At 47.6% G+C, this 16,392-nt stretch overlaps 1 protein-coding gene across 4 annotated transcripts in view; it reads left to right on the forward strand.

Annotated features, from left to right (window-relative positions):
- Positions 1-16,392, forward strand: part of sema6a (sema domain, transmembrane domain (TM), and cytoplasmic domain, (semaphorin) 6A) — a 70,309-nt gene that overhangs the window by 39,675 nt on the left and 14,242 nt on the right. For all 4 annotated transcript variants that reach the window (XM_042101074.1, XM_042101076.1, XM_042101077.1 and 1 more), the window contains exons 7-17: positions 3,404-3,494; positions 4,668-4,787; positions 5,724-5,812; positions 6,661-6,878; positions 8,043-8,174; positions 8,912-9,067; positions 10,429-10,602; positions 12,361-12,501; positions 13,140-13,217; positions 15,939-15,997; positions 16,330-16,350. In XM_042101074.1, coding sequence (XP_041957008.1) covers positions 3,404-3,494; positions 4,668-4,787; positions 5,724-5,812; positions 6,661-6,878; positions 8,043-8,174; positions 8,912-9,067; positions 10,429-10,602; positions 12,361-12,501; positions 13,140-13,217; positions 15,939-15,997; positions 16,330-16,350 — 1,279 coding nt within the window. The remainder of the gene's footprint in view (positions 1-3,403; positions 3,495-4,667; positions 4,788-5,723; positions 5,813-6,660; positions 6,879-8,042; positions 8,175-8,911; positions 9,068-10,428; positions 10,603-12,360; positions 12,502-13,139; positions 13,218-15,938; positions 15,998-16,329; positions 16,351-16,392) is intronic.

A 16,392-nucleotide genomic window follows, 5' to 3' on the forward strand; every position in this document is an offset into this window, starting at 1 on the left:
GCCTTTGCTGTGGTTTTGGAAACTCAACAGGGAGGAAATAAGAGGCCTAGTTCTGTGTATGTTGGGGGGGAGGGGGGAGGGGGGAGGGGGGGGGGGGGCAGACCGATACTGCCATTGTGTGGAAGAAATCCTTTGACACACGCTTGATTTCTGGGGAGACAAGCTTTTCTGCAAAAGATGTAATTCTCCTTTTTCAGTGTCAGGGCTTTTCTCTTCCCTCATATTTTTCCTCATTCATCTTCCATTCTAATGTGACCATTGGGAGTGTTTGTGATGTGAGATAATGGAAGACTTTCAAAGATTAACTGAGACATCCTTTTTGGAGGTCTGAGAGGTTATTTAGATATGTAGTTATTCTAAAGAAAGTCACCTTTCTTTCCCCAATATAATGTTTGTGAATAAAACCTTAGCATGCACCTTGCATTCATATATAGAGATAACTCAGCCAGTAATCATTCTCATAAAATAAAAAGCGAGGAAGAATCAAGAGCATCATTATTGTGGCTAGATTTCTGTGCAGAGCCATGTCTCTCCAGCACAAAGGGGGGAAGAGCAGAGCCCAGCCCTCTGGAGCATGAAGTGAGACGGGCGGGTTAGTAAAAATAGCCCTGAGGTCCACCTTGGAGACCCCATTCACCAGCAGTTCATTCCCAGCGGCCTCCTCCACCTCACTGTCCCCCAGGACGCCGTCACACCCAGGGGCAGCAGCAGCAGCAGCCTCACCTGACGGGAGGAGGCAGAACATGTGCTCCGTCCCCATCCGGCTGTCACAGCGCTGCTCTCTCTCCCCAGGCAAAACCTGCCTTCCTCAAGATCACCTGCATCGCTTCCATCTTTTCATTTCATAGTCAATGTTTTTATCGTTTCTCTTTTCATTTCATAGTCAATGTTTTTATCGTTTCTCTTTTCATTTCATAGTCAATGTTTTTATTCGTCCACATGTATTTCGCTCTGGCCAGTGTCCCAGTTCTCGCTCCATCCATCTGAGGCTACTCTTTATCACTGTCCTTCTCTTTGTCCGGCTCTTTCCGGCACACTTGGCTAGTGCAGTGTAGCGTCCAGCCTTTTGTGTCTCTTCCTGCTCGTCCATTGTGCTCCTCCTGTGCCACACCCCGGATCCCTCCATTCCTCAGAGGAGGGCAGGGGGGTGCTTCTGTGGCCAGCAAGCTGAGCCCCTGCCCAGCATTAATCAGCACTGCTGCAGAGAGGCGCACAAATGTTCCTGTCGGCAGCAAGCAACACCCCTCATACTCGACACACACGCGGACACACATGCGTACACACACACACACACGCACACACACCATCTGTGGTCAGAAGGCCTCAGTTCACCGCAGGCACATGAGTTTCCCCTTGAGGGCTTTGCACACACACACACACACACACACACAGAAGTTTCAGACAAACACACACACAACCATGACAGAAACTTTCATAACCACATACACAAATACAAGCTTAGGCACATGAAGACAGACACACACAACATATGCTCGCACAGAGACACACACACACACTCTGCCACATATAAACACAGTAGACACAGACAGCCTTGGTAGCTCGGGGGCAAGCTCCCTTGAGCCATGCAGGGCTTTGTGCATTACTACCCCACCCCACTACATATACAGATGGTATGAATAACATCACCTGTTGCTGGGTGGAGGGTATAATTGCATGTGCATATGTGTGTGTGAGTGCTAGTCACATTTGGAAAGGCTACGAAGACATAGGTCCCTTCTGGATCTGCCCTTTACAACATTACTGGGGTTTTAAACACACTTGAAATGCGTGTGCATGTGCTTGTGCGTGCACGCGCGTGTGTGTGTGTGTGTGTGTGTGTGTGTGTGTGTGTGTGTGTGTGTGTGTGTGTGTGTGTGTGTGTGTGTGTGTGTGTGTGTGTGTGTGTGTGTGTGTGCGAGAGTTTGTATACTAATGTGAGATTATTACTGATTGTTTGTGCATAGGCTCTTGGATGTATCCAATCACATGATCAGACCCTTTGTCTGGCGAAATGGAAAGTGTCCCCCAAATCCTCCATGTCCAGTCCAGTCCCAAGTCCAGTGTAGTTCAGAAAGCTTTGAGTCAGTGCAGACGTCTGAGGGGTTCAGCCCAGGATGGGGCCGAGCAGGGGAGTGTCTCTGGCAGGGGAGCTGGGCCGCTGGCTCAGCCTCCTACATCTCCTGATTGTGTGAGAGCGTCTCTTTCCTCCCATTCTGCCTGAAGAATAGAGACATGACAGGGAGCCAGACCGGTGATGGTGGGAGAGGGGCGGAGAGGGGGTCAGGGGTCATCACCGTGGTGAAATGAACAGCAAGATGTGGTCCGTCCCTAACAGCAGGAGAGGGGAGCACCATCATGTCTCAACTCCAGAGCTGTTACAGACTGACCTCATGGTCAGGCTGCCGTCTGCAGTTTACTGTCTGGAGTTTCAAAACTCTCTCCCCATGATATGACACCGTAGATAGTCATCATAATGTGTTACTGATATACTATATGTAATAAATAATGTAAGAATTATTCTTTTCAAATGCACTAATGCGTAATATCACAATGCATAAAAATGCATAATTGTACTATTATGATGCAATGCTGAGGTGGGTCATTTTTGCTTTGCATGTTGAAGAGCATTCAGAAGCTGTGCGTGACCTTTGTTATGGGCAGATGAGAACTGTTGCCGTGGCAGTGGAAATAGAAGACGAAATGACCTGTTTAGGAGCCAGAAAGGGTGGTGCAAGCACATATACTTCTTGGCAAGCAGTGGTCTTTGTCAACGCAGAGAAAAAAATAAATACAAACCTTAAAATAACTCCCTCTGAATATAATTACCCTGTGTTGCGACCTCCCAGAAAATGGTCCAGGCTGGGAGGCTCTTGGACTTCAGTGCAGTCCAGCAACAATGCCACAGCATTCATTTCACACCCAAATTGACTGGTCATGTCGGTAACCACACAAGTTTCATAGACTCTTAGAAAAAATGTTTTTTTTAGGGTAAAAAAATGTTTGAGCAGAAGGTGATGCTATCTGTTTTAAAGGGATTAAGTAACTAACTAACAAAAGCAAGCCTTTCTCAGCAGCAGAAAGCGGTGATTAGTGATTATTTATGCTAGATATGTTATTTGTGCTGCTGATTTGTTTGGGTTTTTTTTTAACAGGCTGGGGTACTTGAGGTACAGATGACCTTTAAGATAATATATTTATGGCTATGTTTCCTCTTGACCAATAACAAGAGTTGTTTCTCACATTGATTGATGAAGTGCATGTCAACATGGTTTAACATGCTTTTTCTTTGCTGTTTTAAAATGGAACATAATTTATTTTCAAGTCCCATAATTCCTTGCTTCATAACAGACCATAAGCCCAAATAGTGTGTTTAGATCTCTTCTTTCTCTCTCCCTCTCTCTAGATGGATGCACTGGATGTCCTTGGGGAGGAGATTAGTGGGATGGCACGCTGCCCTTATGATGCCAAGCATGCCAACGTTGCCTTGTTTGCTGGTGAGTCACTGCCCGTGCCAACAAACCATAATGTCCCATGCCAATAAGAAAAGATGTGCCAATGCACAAACTGAAAACTTTGTCTATCAATGATCTCTCTTGAGGTTTAGCTGTCAGTCTCATGTTCCACTTGCCCTAGAGGGTTGCGTGTCCTGAAGGTGTTCAAATTGTACAGGATTTGAAGAGTTTGTTAACTTGACCCTGTCAGTGCCATTCTTCATGGTGGTGTAGACCTCAAGCTTTGCTTCAAGCCCGATTAACAGATGTAACTGTGTGACACCACAGTCTTTGTAAATCCATGGTTTGCATTCCTTGGGCACCAGTATCCAGGACGTCACCGGCTAAACTTGGAGACGGCAGACAGGGCCAGAGGGCTGAAGGGTCAGACTGAGTTGCTGCTGTTGTGAGGAACAGTCGGGCCATTCCTTGCCTCGGGGAATACTCTGCCCACTTTGGACAGCAGATACGATTGCCTAACACATGAAGCTATTGTGGAAGTGTAGATGGCTGACAAAACACATTCACACACTCACACACACAGTCCCACACAAACATACACACATTGTCACAGTTTTTCCCAAAATATGGGCCGCAAAAATAAATGGGAGATGGAAAAGCCGTGTGAGTCACAGTGTTTTGCTGGAGCCATGGGAGGAGCTCTTCCAGTCTATCCACTCCTTCTCACAGGGGCCCCCACTTGCTCTCACTCAGCAAAGCACTCAAGCACTGCTCTGCATTTGCTTATTTATTGAGATGGCCCTTTGAACACAAGTAGATGTACGTGGGAGCAGGTGTGCTCAACTCTAGTTAAGCTGGGTCTTGGGGTTTGCCATTTGATTATCAGTCCCACAAAGAGTGAGAGGCAAAGACCTAGAGGAGGAATCACCAGACAGAAATGTTCTGTTTCCACTGAGAGGGGCCTAGTTGCTGAAGCTGGTTTCCTCAGCAAGCCTGGTTTTCTGTGTGTGCAACCCCCTATTTTGCGTTCTGGCTTGGGACAGCCTCTCTCATATACACAATCCCTGTGCTTTGGAAGATGTGAGTGTGTGTGTGTGTGTGTGTGTGTACTCTACATGATCACTCAGCTTTGGAACATCTGATGAGTGTGGTGTGTGTGCTCCGAGCGCTGGTTGATGTGGTGAGCTGGTTTTCATTTCTCTCCATCCCATGCAGATGGAAAGCTTTACTCGGCCACAGTAACGGACTTTCTGGCCATCGACGCTGTCATCTATCGTAGCCTGGGAGACAGTCCAACACTGCGCACTGTCAAACATGACTCCAAATGGCTGAAAGGTGAGCAACGGGGATGCCTGCACTTGCGCGCACACACACACGCACACACACACACACACACACACACACACACACACACACACACACACACACACACACACATACAGATATACATACAGAAACACACACACATATACATTCAGACACACAGAGACACATACAGTACACACAGACAGACACACACAATACACACTCACACATATATATTCTGTAATAGCACATATTTCATATCAGTAAATCAAGTCATTGATCAACAGTCTAGAGGGCTCAGGGGAAGGACATTTTATGGCAAGGATCCAGATGGAAGCACAAGTGCAGATATGATGTTATGTGTAGCCAATATGTATGAGGCAAGACAGACATGTTTCACATTTAAACGACTTGATTAGAAATGTAAAGGCAAGTACAAGAACACCGCAAACAAGATGCACCAACATGTAGGGAATCTCTCTCGCAGCAACAATAGGCTTTGGCTCACACCCTAGCTTTCATACACACAGAGTAAAGCTCAGGTCCACTGCAACTGAAGGCCAAGGAAGCTGTCCCCTTAGCCACATGCTGGCATCTTCTGCAGTGCTTAGCACACGAGAGCCTTTATTTTGTCTCCAGTTTCATCTGTTTCTCTTTCCAACTCGCCGATATATTGAAAATGTTTCTGTTTCGATTGTTCTCACCCATGTGGGCAGGATGCTCACATCTAAACAGTGGGCCGATTTCATCTGAATGTGAATTAAGTTCTGGGCCAATTTGTTTTTAGTGTTGTGAACCGTGTAGGCAAAAAAATTAGGCAGTGTGAATAACCCTAAAGCACTAAATTACTAGCTTTTTAACTAACCAACAGTAAACAAACTTTGTGTAAAAGGGCGCTATTTGAATCAAATGTGAGCTGTGCAGTGCAATTGTATCAGTTGTGACCCAGCTGTCACCTCTCTACAGAGCCCTACTTCGTCCAGGCTGTGGATTATGGGGACTTCATCTACTTCTTCTTCCGAGAAATTGCTATGGAGTACAACAGCATGGGAAAGGTACGGTTCGCCAGACTTCTGTTGGCTCGCAACACTGGTTCAGGGTAGAGTCACTTCCTACTTCCTACTTAAGCCCAGAAGCAGGATACTCTTGGGAAAGCAAACAGGAAGTGGGTGTATCAAATGTCTGAAAGGTTGGTCAGGAAGACATAAATTGGCAACCCCTTTTCAAAACAGAAAAAAATAGAGTCAGGATGTGGCTGCTAAAATTAGTCTAAAAGACCCCGAAGCTGTCTGGATTCTCAATTGGAAAGCTGAATATGTCCCTGATCACCCCACTTTTCTGGTTCCCTGGTATTCGGTCTTTCTTGTAAGTGTTCAGTACCAAGGAATCAGGTAGAAGAGCAGCAATGCAAATGAAAAGAGTAAATAGCACGGTATCCTCATATGGCTCTCAAGGTTAATGTGCTTTTAAAGCTCAAGGAGAGCCCAGCGCTCTGAGTGCACATTATGGGAGGACAGTTACATTACGCAGACAGACAGGAGGGGTGCGTGCCCCATCATTACGGACTGCTCTTTGGTACCACTGCTGTGTAACTCCATTACAGGGGTCATGCCTGCTTTGGCTTAAACTGCTATCAGTATAATTTGATGTCAACACAGCTCTCATACACACATAGGGTCAGCAAAGACGTTCTACCAGCTGTATGGCAACAGGATAAAAACAAAAAGAATGTTTTGTATTCCTCAGGAATACTTCCACTTCAGTTAAATTAAAATGTCACTTGTTAGCACGATGGATAACTGCAAATAATGTGTTAAGACATGAGTGTGAGTGAGAGTTGAATTTAATGTAAGTAAAATACAGTGATGCAAATGTGTCTGCTCTCCCCCAACCTCCCCCCTAGGTGGTGTTTCCCCGCGTGGCAAGGGTCTGTAAGAATGACCGCGGCGGCTCTCAGCGCGTGCTGGAGAAGCAATGGACGTCTTTCCTGAAGACGCGACTCAACTGCTCCATCCCCGGGGATTCACACTTTTATTTCAACATCCTACAGGCTGTCACCAATGTCATCCACGTCAGCGGGCGTGACGTTGTCATGGCAACCTTCTCTACTCCATACAACAGGTTAGGAATGGGGGCCATCCTTTGCCGTGCTCTGTGCTTGTGTTGGGCGGGTTGTGCGTATAGAGGATGCCAATTTGTGTACGAGTAGTACACTGACTGTATTGATGTGTATGTTGATGTATACGTCTGTGAGTATGTGTTTTGATGTGTGTGGGGGTGTATTCTCCGCTTGCTCTAGTCTTTAGCTCTGTGTGTAAGCTAGAATACATTTGTCTCTCTCTTACCCTTTCCCTCAGCCTCTGTTTCACAGCTCTACGTTACTGCTGTGGGAATGAGTGCTTGTGTGTTAAAGCACATTTTTATTTTAATTATAATTAACGGAGCAGGAAGAGCAGCCATACACTGCCGTCCTCTCCTTTTATGGAGCTTTAAGGAGATAAGACAATTGCTTGTGACAGTGCAATTGAGCCTGGTTAATAGGCATTAAAATCAGTCAAGCGGATTCCAATTTTTCCACGGGAATTTCAATAAGGGTGATTCTCTTCATCAGGAGCGGGATGTGTGTGTGTGTGTGTGTGTGTGTGTGTGTGTGTGTGTGATGGGGGGGGGGGGGGGGGGGGGGGGGGGGCGTTATGAGAACCACAGCAGCTGTGGCCGGTCCGTTTGACTGTGGGCCGGTGCAGAGTCATCCTGACAACATGACTTGTGTCTGGCAGCAATGGAGTGTGTCGGCTGGCGGGCTGATTGAACTGATTTAGTGCAGAATGGCACGTCTGTGGGCTCATATAGGAGGGTCCCTGTGCAGGCCTCATTAATTTACTCAGTGCAGCTGGAATGGTGAAGAGAGAGAGAGAGCAAGAGAGCGAGAGAGCGAGAAACACAGAGAAGGAAGAAAGAAAGCAAGAGGGACAGGAAGCAAAAGCAGGGGGTGAGAGAGAAGGAAACGGAGGATGAGGTTAGATGAAATGAGAGGTGAAAGGAGTGAAAGTGGATGAGGGCTGGAGGCTGGGCTGTGAGAGGAGTGTTTGTGTGCCTCTGTGCACATCCACTCCACTCCACTCCACTCCGACTCAGTGCAGCTGGTGGGGCACCTGTTAGCACCAGCACAACAGACACACACACAGACAGAGCACTGGTGTTAGCAAACAGTTGAACATTGAACTAACAGAATTAAAGCCTCTTCTGTCATATGTGTGTGTGTGTGTGTGTGTGTTCTCTCTCTAGCATCCCTGGCTCGGCTGTGTGTGTGTACGACATGGCAGATGTGACAGCGGCCTTCTCAGGCCGCTTCAAAGAGCAGAAGTCCCCCGACTCCACCTGGACCCCTGTCCCTGAGGAGAAGGTGCCCAAGCCCAGGTATGCATAAGCAAGAACGGCCTCTTCACACACTCCCCATCGCCAGCCTCCCCCAAAACACACACACACACACACACACACACACACACACACACACAGAACACCACCCACACAGATCAGCAAAGGAAAGCGCGCGCTCTCTGCTCCAGATGGCAGACTAATTTTACAAATGCAGTACGCCACCCCTGATCAATCTCGGCAGCCGTCCCCTGCATCGCCCCCACCCCCCCACTAATTATCTCATAAGTGATGCTCCCACGTTTTTACATCCTGAAAACAGCCATTTAAGGAAGCGCAGTGCGTGGCATCGCTCTAGTGTGCCCACCGCACGCTCCGCTCCATATGTCTCCCTCTGATGTCGAGAGCAACAGGATATCAGCGCCCAGCCATTAGCACCAATTACATGTTTGTGTGAATGAGGGTCAGGTGTTAATAAGAGCCAAAGCACAGAGCTGGTGTAGCGAATCTTTTTATTACATTTTTAATTCTTTGAAAAGGTTGCAGTCGACTGGAGAGACAGGAGCCTGGTCTCGGTCTGGTGAATTGAGTGTAATCTTAATGGTTTCATGTATGCCTGCCCTGCCGTTCAAATGATTTGCTTTGCTGTCATATACCTTTTGTATTTGGATAGAAGCGTCTGCTAAATGACTACATGTAAATGTAAAAAAGATGTAAATGTACTGGACTTGAGACGCTTTCCTTCCTAACCATTTTTCCTTCTGTTTTGGGGCTTTCAGACCTGGCTTTTGTGCTGGCACGCCGGTGATGGAGAGGTACAAGGTGTCCAATGAGTTTCCTGATGACACTCTGAATTTCATCAAGATGCACCCTCTGATGGATGAAGCTGTGGCCTCCATTGGACACAGACCCTGGTTTCTCAAAACTATGGTCCGGTGAGTAGACTAATGTATTCCAGAATGTGGCAACCATCCTAATGGATAGCAGATCTCCTCTCAGTAGAATTTTAAATATGCCGCATTAGCGAGAAAACTAAATAGCTCAGGCCACAGCTGTGGTTGGTTATTAATGTAAGGCTTTCTGACAATAAGCTATAGAAATTCATCTGCATTTGAGAATAGCAAAGTAAGCCAAAGATATGTTCTTTTTTACGTCTAGTAGGTAGAATAATGCATGTCTTTTAGTGAACGAGTAGATACACGTAGCTCCCTTTGTCCTTTGTGTCTGCCGGTCTGTACTCAAAGTCATTCGGTCTGATTAAATGGAAGCCGCAATGTAAAACAGACAGTGAGACCAGCAGGCTGCAGCTTTGTGGCTGGAAATAGCAGTGTGTTGTATCAGGGCTTTGTAGTCCGGTGCTCCGTCTCATACTGCCTATGCAGGGCACTTGTGTGACTCAGGAAGTCGGCTGGAAAGGAGATCCGTAAGAAGACGTTTATCTCAGACATGGCCCAGAGGAAGATGTTTGAATTTGCGCGACCCCCCCCCCCCCCCCCCTCCTCCTCTCCTCTGTCTACTTCTTTTCCTCAAACAAATTAGAACAATGGAGTCCATTTTCAAACAGGACAGGAATAGGCCGCTGCAGGCGAAAGCAGTTAGCGGAGATGCGCCTCACCCCTCGCTGCTGCCTCCGGATCTCGTCCTGGTTTCAAACGGGAGCAGGAGCGGAGAGAGACCCCTGAGCTAGCTTTGCTCGCGTGAAGTTTGCATCAAGCTTAGCTACAGTCGCAGCTCCAAATCCTTCCATTCGCCACAGGCCCAGTCACCTTTGTTTCTTCTCCTCTGTTCAGGCGTATAAGCATCATGCACAGACAAGTGATTGATGCTACATTCTGTTGGGTGCTGGTATTTTTAGCCTGCTTCTTCTGAAGGATTAAGTCTCTTTAACCAACTGAAAGACTTTAGGGGACTCCCCAAACATGAAAAGAACTCCAGAATAATTTATTTGTCTCTTTTTTTTAATCCTATTGATTTTAATTACCTTGACAGTGTATTTGCATACCGCTCCGCAAATTGTGCATACATTTGATTAAGGCTAAGATTTCCATGGTAATTGGATCTCTGGTTGCCTGATAATATTCTAATTCCTCCTTGCATGTGCAGGCGAACAGTCAGGCAGCTGTTCAGTTCTGGGAAAATGAGCAAAAGACTTAATTATGAGACTCCCACTGCTCCTGTGCTCTTTCTTCTCAATTTCTCATCCCCCTTGATTGTTCTCTCTCTCTCTCTCTCTCTCTCTCTCCTTCTCCCTTTTTTCCCTCTCTCATTTGCCTTTACGCCGTTCTCTCGTGTGCAGGTATCGGCTGACGCGCATCGCTGTAGACAGCGCAGCTGGCCCATACGGGAATCATACAGTGGTGTTCCTGGGCTCCGAGCGAGGGATCATCCTCAAGTTCCTGGCTAAGTTGACCAACGGCCTCCTCAACGACAGCCTGTTCCTGGAAGAGCTCAATGTCTACAACCCTGACAAGTTAGTATCCCATTATCCCCTATCACTGGCTCTTTACCTCACCTGCCCTCTCTTTCTCTCTCCCACTCTCTCTCTCTCTCCCTCCCTCCCTCCCTCCCTCCTTCTCTCTCTGACTTTCTCAGTGTCTCCATCTCATTCAGTCTTCTCTGATTAAGTGCACCTGATGAAGCACTCTCTATTGTTCTGTCTCCCTCCCCTCTGCCTCTGCCTCTTCACTTGTCTCCATCTTGTGTCCTTCCTCTGATTCTCAGTGCGTGTGTGCCAGTGTCTCCTGCAGTATGTGTCCCTCTTTCCGTCCCTCCTCATGTCTTTGTCCTCCCCTCCCGTCTGTAGCCCCTGCTGTCCCCCACTCACTCATCTGGTTGCAGCTGGAGCAGCAGCAAGCCAGTGCTCTGTCATTTTCCCTGAGTTTTATCAGGTTTCAGCCACACGACCATTTGTGGTCAGGAGCTAATGAAAGAGCGAGCACAGCTCCCTCGACCGCACAGCGCTGCACTTCCAAACGCCTGCATGATTAAAGAAAACACACAAAGATCCTGTGTGTGTGTGTGTGTGTGTCTGTGTGTGTGTGTGTGTGTGTGTGTGTGTGTGCGCCAAAATCACCCTAAGATGATCTTGCTCTTTCTTTGAATCTATCCAAAACCAGCTGGAGATGATACATGATTCCTCACGTCCTACTTTCATTTCTCTCTCTCTCTCTCTCTCTCATTTTCCTCTCTGTCTATCTCTCTCCTTCCCTTTCTTCAGCCATGATGTGACTCCCCAAAGCATAGCCTGAATTAATGTCCTTTCATACAAATGTATGAGCCATGGTTTTGGGGTTGGACTCATTGAGTCAAACCCACTAGAGGCAAGCTCTGCTCGGGCAAATATTTAGAGTGGAGGTGTGTGTGTGTGTGTGTGTGTGTGTGTGTGTGTGCATCTGTGTGCGTGCGTGTGCGTGCGTGCGTGTATGTGTACGTGTGTCAAAGAGAGGGCAAGCCAGTGACCAGAGGGCTTTTAAAATGAAAGGGGATGCAGGGTCAGCTGCTGGTTGGACATCACGGATCTGAAGGACGAGACCAAACACACACACACACACACACACACACACACACACACACACACACACACACAAACAAACAAACACACAAGGCTTGCTCTGGCATCTGGCCATATGGCTTTAGTGGTTAGTGTAAGTGACTTTACTGGGAAGGATCAGTGCTGTCCAGAGGAGTGCCCACTGTGCATTGTGGAGGGTAGATAGACTCTAAGCCTTAATTGAGTGCTTTTAATGCCGTATGGGTAGCCCGCCTCTGCCCACACACACACCCACACACACACACACACACACACACACACACACACGCATAGCCTCTCTCCCCTGCTTAGTTTGCTGCTGCTGAATCAAGATTAAGGTTTATTTTATTTGTCCCCTCACCAGTTGCTGGGCAGGTCTTCTGTGCTCTTTACTGAGTGGGTGTTCATGACTGCAGCGCTGCAGTGCAGTGGGACTTGGCCACCTTGTCATCAGGACTGCCCCATAGAGCCAAATGCTGTGCCTTTGCCACCTTTATGGAAGCAAAATGTCATCACACTTCTGAAAATTTGAATCTCACAACATGTGATGAAGTCACACTAAAAAGTGCTATGCCATGGGCAGTGCATTGATTGTAGTTATTCTCTTTGGGATGGGGACTATTTTGGATTTGACTGTTGAGTTGGTCAGAGCTGGCCGCGTGTAAGCGCCGTGTGACCCTTGTGTGTGTGTCCCTGCAGGTGCAGCGTTGACGGCGTGGAGGACAAGCGCATCATCAGCATGCAGATCGACAGCAGCAGCCACTCTCTGTTCGTGGCCTTCACCTCCTGCGTGGTCAAGGTGCCGCTCTCACGCTGCCAACGCCACGGGAAGTGCAAGAAGTACGTCTGACACGGTCACCCCCCCCCCCCCCCCCTCTGCACTCGCTCCTTTCGTCCGTCTCCTCCATCTCCATCCATCTGTCCCTCCCTCAGCTCTCCTGCCTCCTCTCATCTCCCCCTGCCCTCCTGTGCCCTCCTCCCCCTGCCAGAGCAGTGCTGCTTGTGTGTTCAATCCATCAATGGAACAACAATCAGCATCTCAATCATCTTTAACATCGGCAGTGTTGCTCTTGGGAGCTGAACTCAATCGGCTCTATGAATAGATCTCTCTCAGGCCTATAGGTTACAGTCAGGGTGTGTTGTGGCTGGTCCCAGATCAGTTTCTAAAGGCTGTCTCTTGCAGTGATTGTGTCAAGTATTTCATCATGTTTGAGCCACAGCTTATTTCAGGTTTCAGCCTTCATGTTTTTTTCTTCAATATGTTTCGTTTTTTATGAGCAAGCTGTTTTACCGGCAAACATCTGTTGGAATGTGGTGTTGATGCGAGTAAACGATGGGACCCAGTCATGTGTGGTAGGACCAGACACATTTGCGCTCCAGAGTTACTGTACAGCAGCTCTGATGTTTGAGGTCACAACAGATACTCCAGCTTTGGCACCATGCTCACATGTTATCTTCTCTCTCTCTCTCTCCTCTAGATCATGCATCGCCTCCAGGGATCCATACTGTGGATGGGTATCAGAGGGAGCGTGCAAGCCATTGATGCTCAACACAAAGTGAGTTTCTTTCTCCTCATGTGTCTCTCCTCTTTCTCTCCTAGTGGCCCTAGTCATAACCCAAACCAGCTTTGTGTGCGCGTACGTGTGTGTGTATGTGTGTATGTGTGTGTGTGTGTGTGTGTGTGTGCGTGTGTATGCGTGTGCATTTAAGCTTATTATCCAATTGTGGTTCATTTTCATCTCTTCATGTGGACAGTCTAAGGGAAAAACTATTGACATCAAATAAATTAAATGTGTGTATGTGGGTGTGTGTGTGGGACTGAGTATTTTGTGTAAACATGTGTTTGTATACTGTATGTGACACACAAACTGTACGTGTTTGAAAACTCAGAGAGGGGGTAAAGTCGAGAATTGAGGGAAAAAATAGCAAATGAGCTCATCAGAGCTCAGAGTAGCCACATTCTCACTGTGGTGTGTGTGTGTGTCTGTTTGTCTATGTGTCTGTGTGTGAGTTTGGTTGAGTGAGTGTGATCAGGGGGGCGATGTGGAAGGCAGGGGCCATGCATGCCATTTTATTCCTGTCCTGTTATTATGTGGTGTGGGGAGGAGCGCTGGAGTTTCCACTCTGGAAATTGAGCAGACAGAGGCATTAGCAGGCCAGATGAGCTCACCCCTCCGCTGCTCCACGCCGCTTTAAAGGCACTGAGGAGGGGATTACTGGTGATCCGCTGGGCCGCCCGCCACACTCGCACATACACACATCACTCAGGCCAGAGAGAGAGACGGAGAGAGAGAGAGAGAGAGATGATGATGGCCATCTTTGCCTTGTCACGTTTCTAGTTTCACTTGTTGTCCATATGTTTGCGCTCTTGTCTCCTTCCCTCTGTTTTTGCTACCATTACTCTCTCTCTCTCTCTCTCTCTCTCTTTCTCTCATTCTCTCTCTCTTTCTTTCAATCGCTCTCATTCTCTCACTCTCTCTGTTTCTCTCACTCTGTCCCTTCCCCCTCGATCCATCCTCCATCTGTGGCTTAGGATGATCAGCTCTCCCTCTAGAGATGCCTGCTATAATGCCTAAAACAGCAACTCCCCACCACACACACACACTCACACACACACACTCTCTCACACACACACACACACACACACACACACACACACACACACACACACACACACACACACACACACACATACACACACAGTTCAGTCACACTCTCCATGTCACACAAAGAGACCATGCTCAATCACACTCAGATAGACAAACAACAAATGCACAGCCCCAAACACAGACAGAAACACACAACACACCTTTATATCTAGAGGAATACGGTATACACTGGACACACACATAAAGACACAAACTGACTCCCACTCACACAAGCTGAAGTACATGCAGTACACTTGTGTGTGCTTAGAGCCTCACACACACATTCTCTGAGGCACAAACATACAAATGTCAAAGAGTTGACTGATGAATTTACACATCCATACACACACACACACACACACACACACATGCTAAGAGACACACACACAGGCTCAAATTGCCTTTTCCAGACTCTTAGTTGGTCAGGAGTGAGAGTTTCTAATCTCTCCTCACATTACTCCCTCTCTCATTAGCACACAACACAGCTCAGCCTTGTACTGTTTCTCCACAACTCAAACACTATGTTCAGAAAAAAGATTGTGTGTGTGTGTGTGTGTGCGAGCGTGTGTGCGCATGTGTGTGTGTGTGTGTGTATCTTTTGTGGAGATGGGGTAGTGAGTTTGAGCTGACCCTGGAACCTGAGTCGAACTGTGCCGAGGTGTGTGTGTGTATGTCTGTGTGTGTCTGTGTGTGTCTGTGTGTGTCTGTGTGTGTCTGTGTGTGTGTGTGTGTGTGTGTGTGTGTGTGCATGAGGGTCTGGAGATGTTATTGGCTCCCCTGGTGAGCTGCTGCTGTCACGGCCTGCAGTTGGACAGATTACCTTCTAGATGGTTCCGACTCAGTGCACACTCCTCAGGTCCTTCAGGACTGGCTAGCCTGAACTGCCCCTGCTGCCTGGCAAACACATTGTTTGCAAGATGAGCTTTGTGTGTGTGTGTGTGTGTGTGTGTGTGTGTGTGTGTGTGTGCACAGGCTTGGAAGGAGCTAAGCCAATCTATGTGTGTAAATAGCCTGCTGTGTGTGATCCCGTCTTGACTTGTAAAGACAGTTCTGTGCTCTGTGAGTCATGACTGGGGGGATTTTTGCTCTGCCTGTTCGGTGGTTTGAGGCACGCGGTAGCTGATCAGAAATCAGCTCCATGGCCCTGTGTGTGTGTGTGTGTGTATGTGTGAGAGAGAGGAGGGGTGGGGGGGTGGGGGGGGGCAGAGAGTGGAAGAAAGAGAGAGAAATAATATAGATATAGAGCATTACATTAGGCTTTTGTCTAAAAAGTTGTTCCTGACAGATACAGGCTGTTAGTGTGCACAAGAATGTAAGAGAAAACAGAAGAGAGTGTGTGTGACTGTGTGTGTGTGTTCTGTGTGACACTTTGGGAGAATGGGCAAGTGGGCAAGGCAGGGTTTATTATCTAGTTCCTCTATTCTGCTCATCCTGGTACAGATAAGGATAGCTTGTCTTTTGAGTGTCTCGTGTGTGTGTGTGTGTGTGTGTGTGGTGTGTGTGTGTGTGTGTGTGTGTGTGTGTGTGTGTGTGTGTGTGTGTGTGTGTGTGTGTGTGTGTGTGTGTGTGTGTGTGTGTGTGTGTGTGTGTCTGTCTACTCTGACCATGACGTCTGTGTGTGTTGTGCAGATGGGCGTTTGAGCAGGACGTGGAGCAGGGAAACACAGATGGACTGGGAGACTGCCAAAGTAAGCACAGCCTTCTGACACACACACACACACACACACACACACACACACACACACACACAGAGGGAGAGAGTTCATCTATGCATACTGCGTGTAGGAAGAAAGAGAGAGGTCATTTAAGAGGAAAATAGTGAGGCTGATGAAACTGAATGACTTACTGAATAAGGGTGAGGAGACGGCTATGGAAGAATGTCAACAAGACAGAAAGCCTCAGAAGGAGAAACACAGTCTAGCACACACACTTTCCACTCACAAATGTACAGGTGCACAGTTGAAAATGGAAAAGTTGTGACATGTTAGGATGCTAACCTTTTATTTCCCCTCTTTTCTAGACTCTTTTGTGGCCCTGAATGGTAAGTATCTACAGAAATAGTCTTCTCCTTTTTCCTCTTCTT

This window comes from Alosa sapidissima, chromosome 8 (assembly GCF_018492685.1).
Source record: "Alosa sapidissima isolate fAloSap1 chromosome 8, fAloSap1.pri, whole genome shotgun sequence".
NCBI classification, from domain to species: domain Eukaryota; kingdom Metazoa; phylum Chordata; class Actinopteri; order Clupeiformes; family Clupeidae; genus Alosa; species Alosa sapidissima.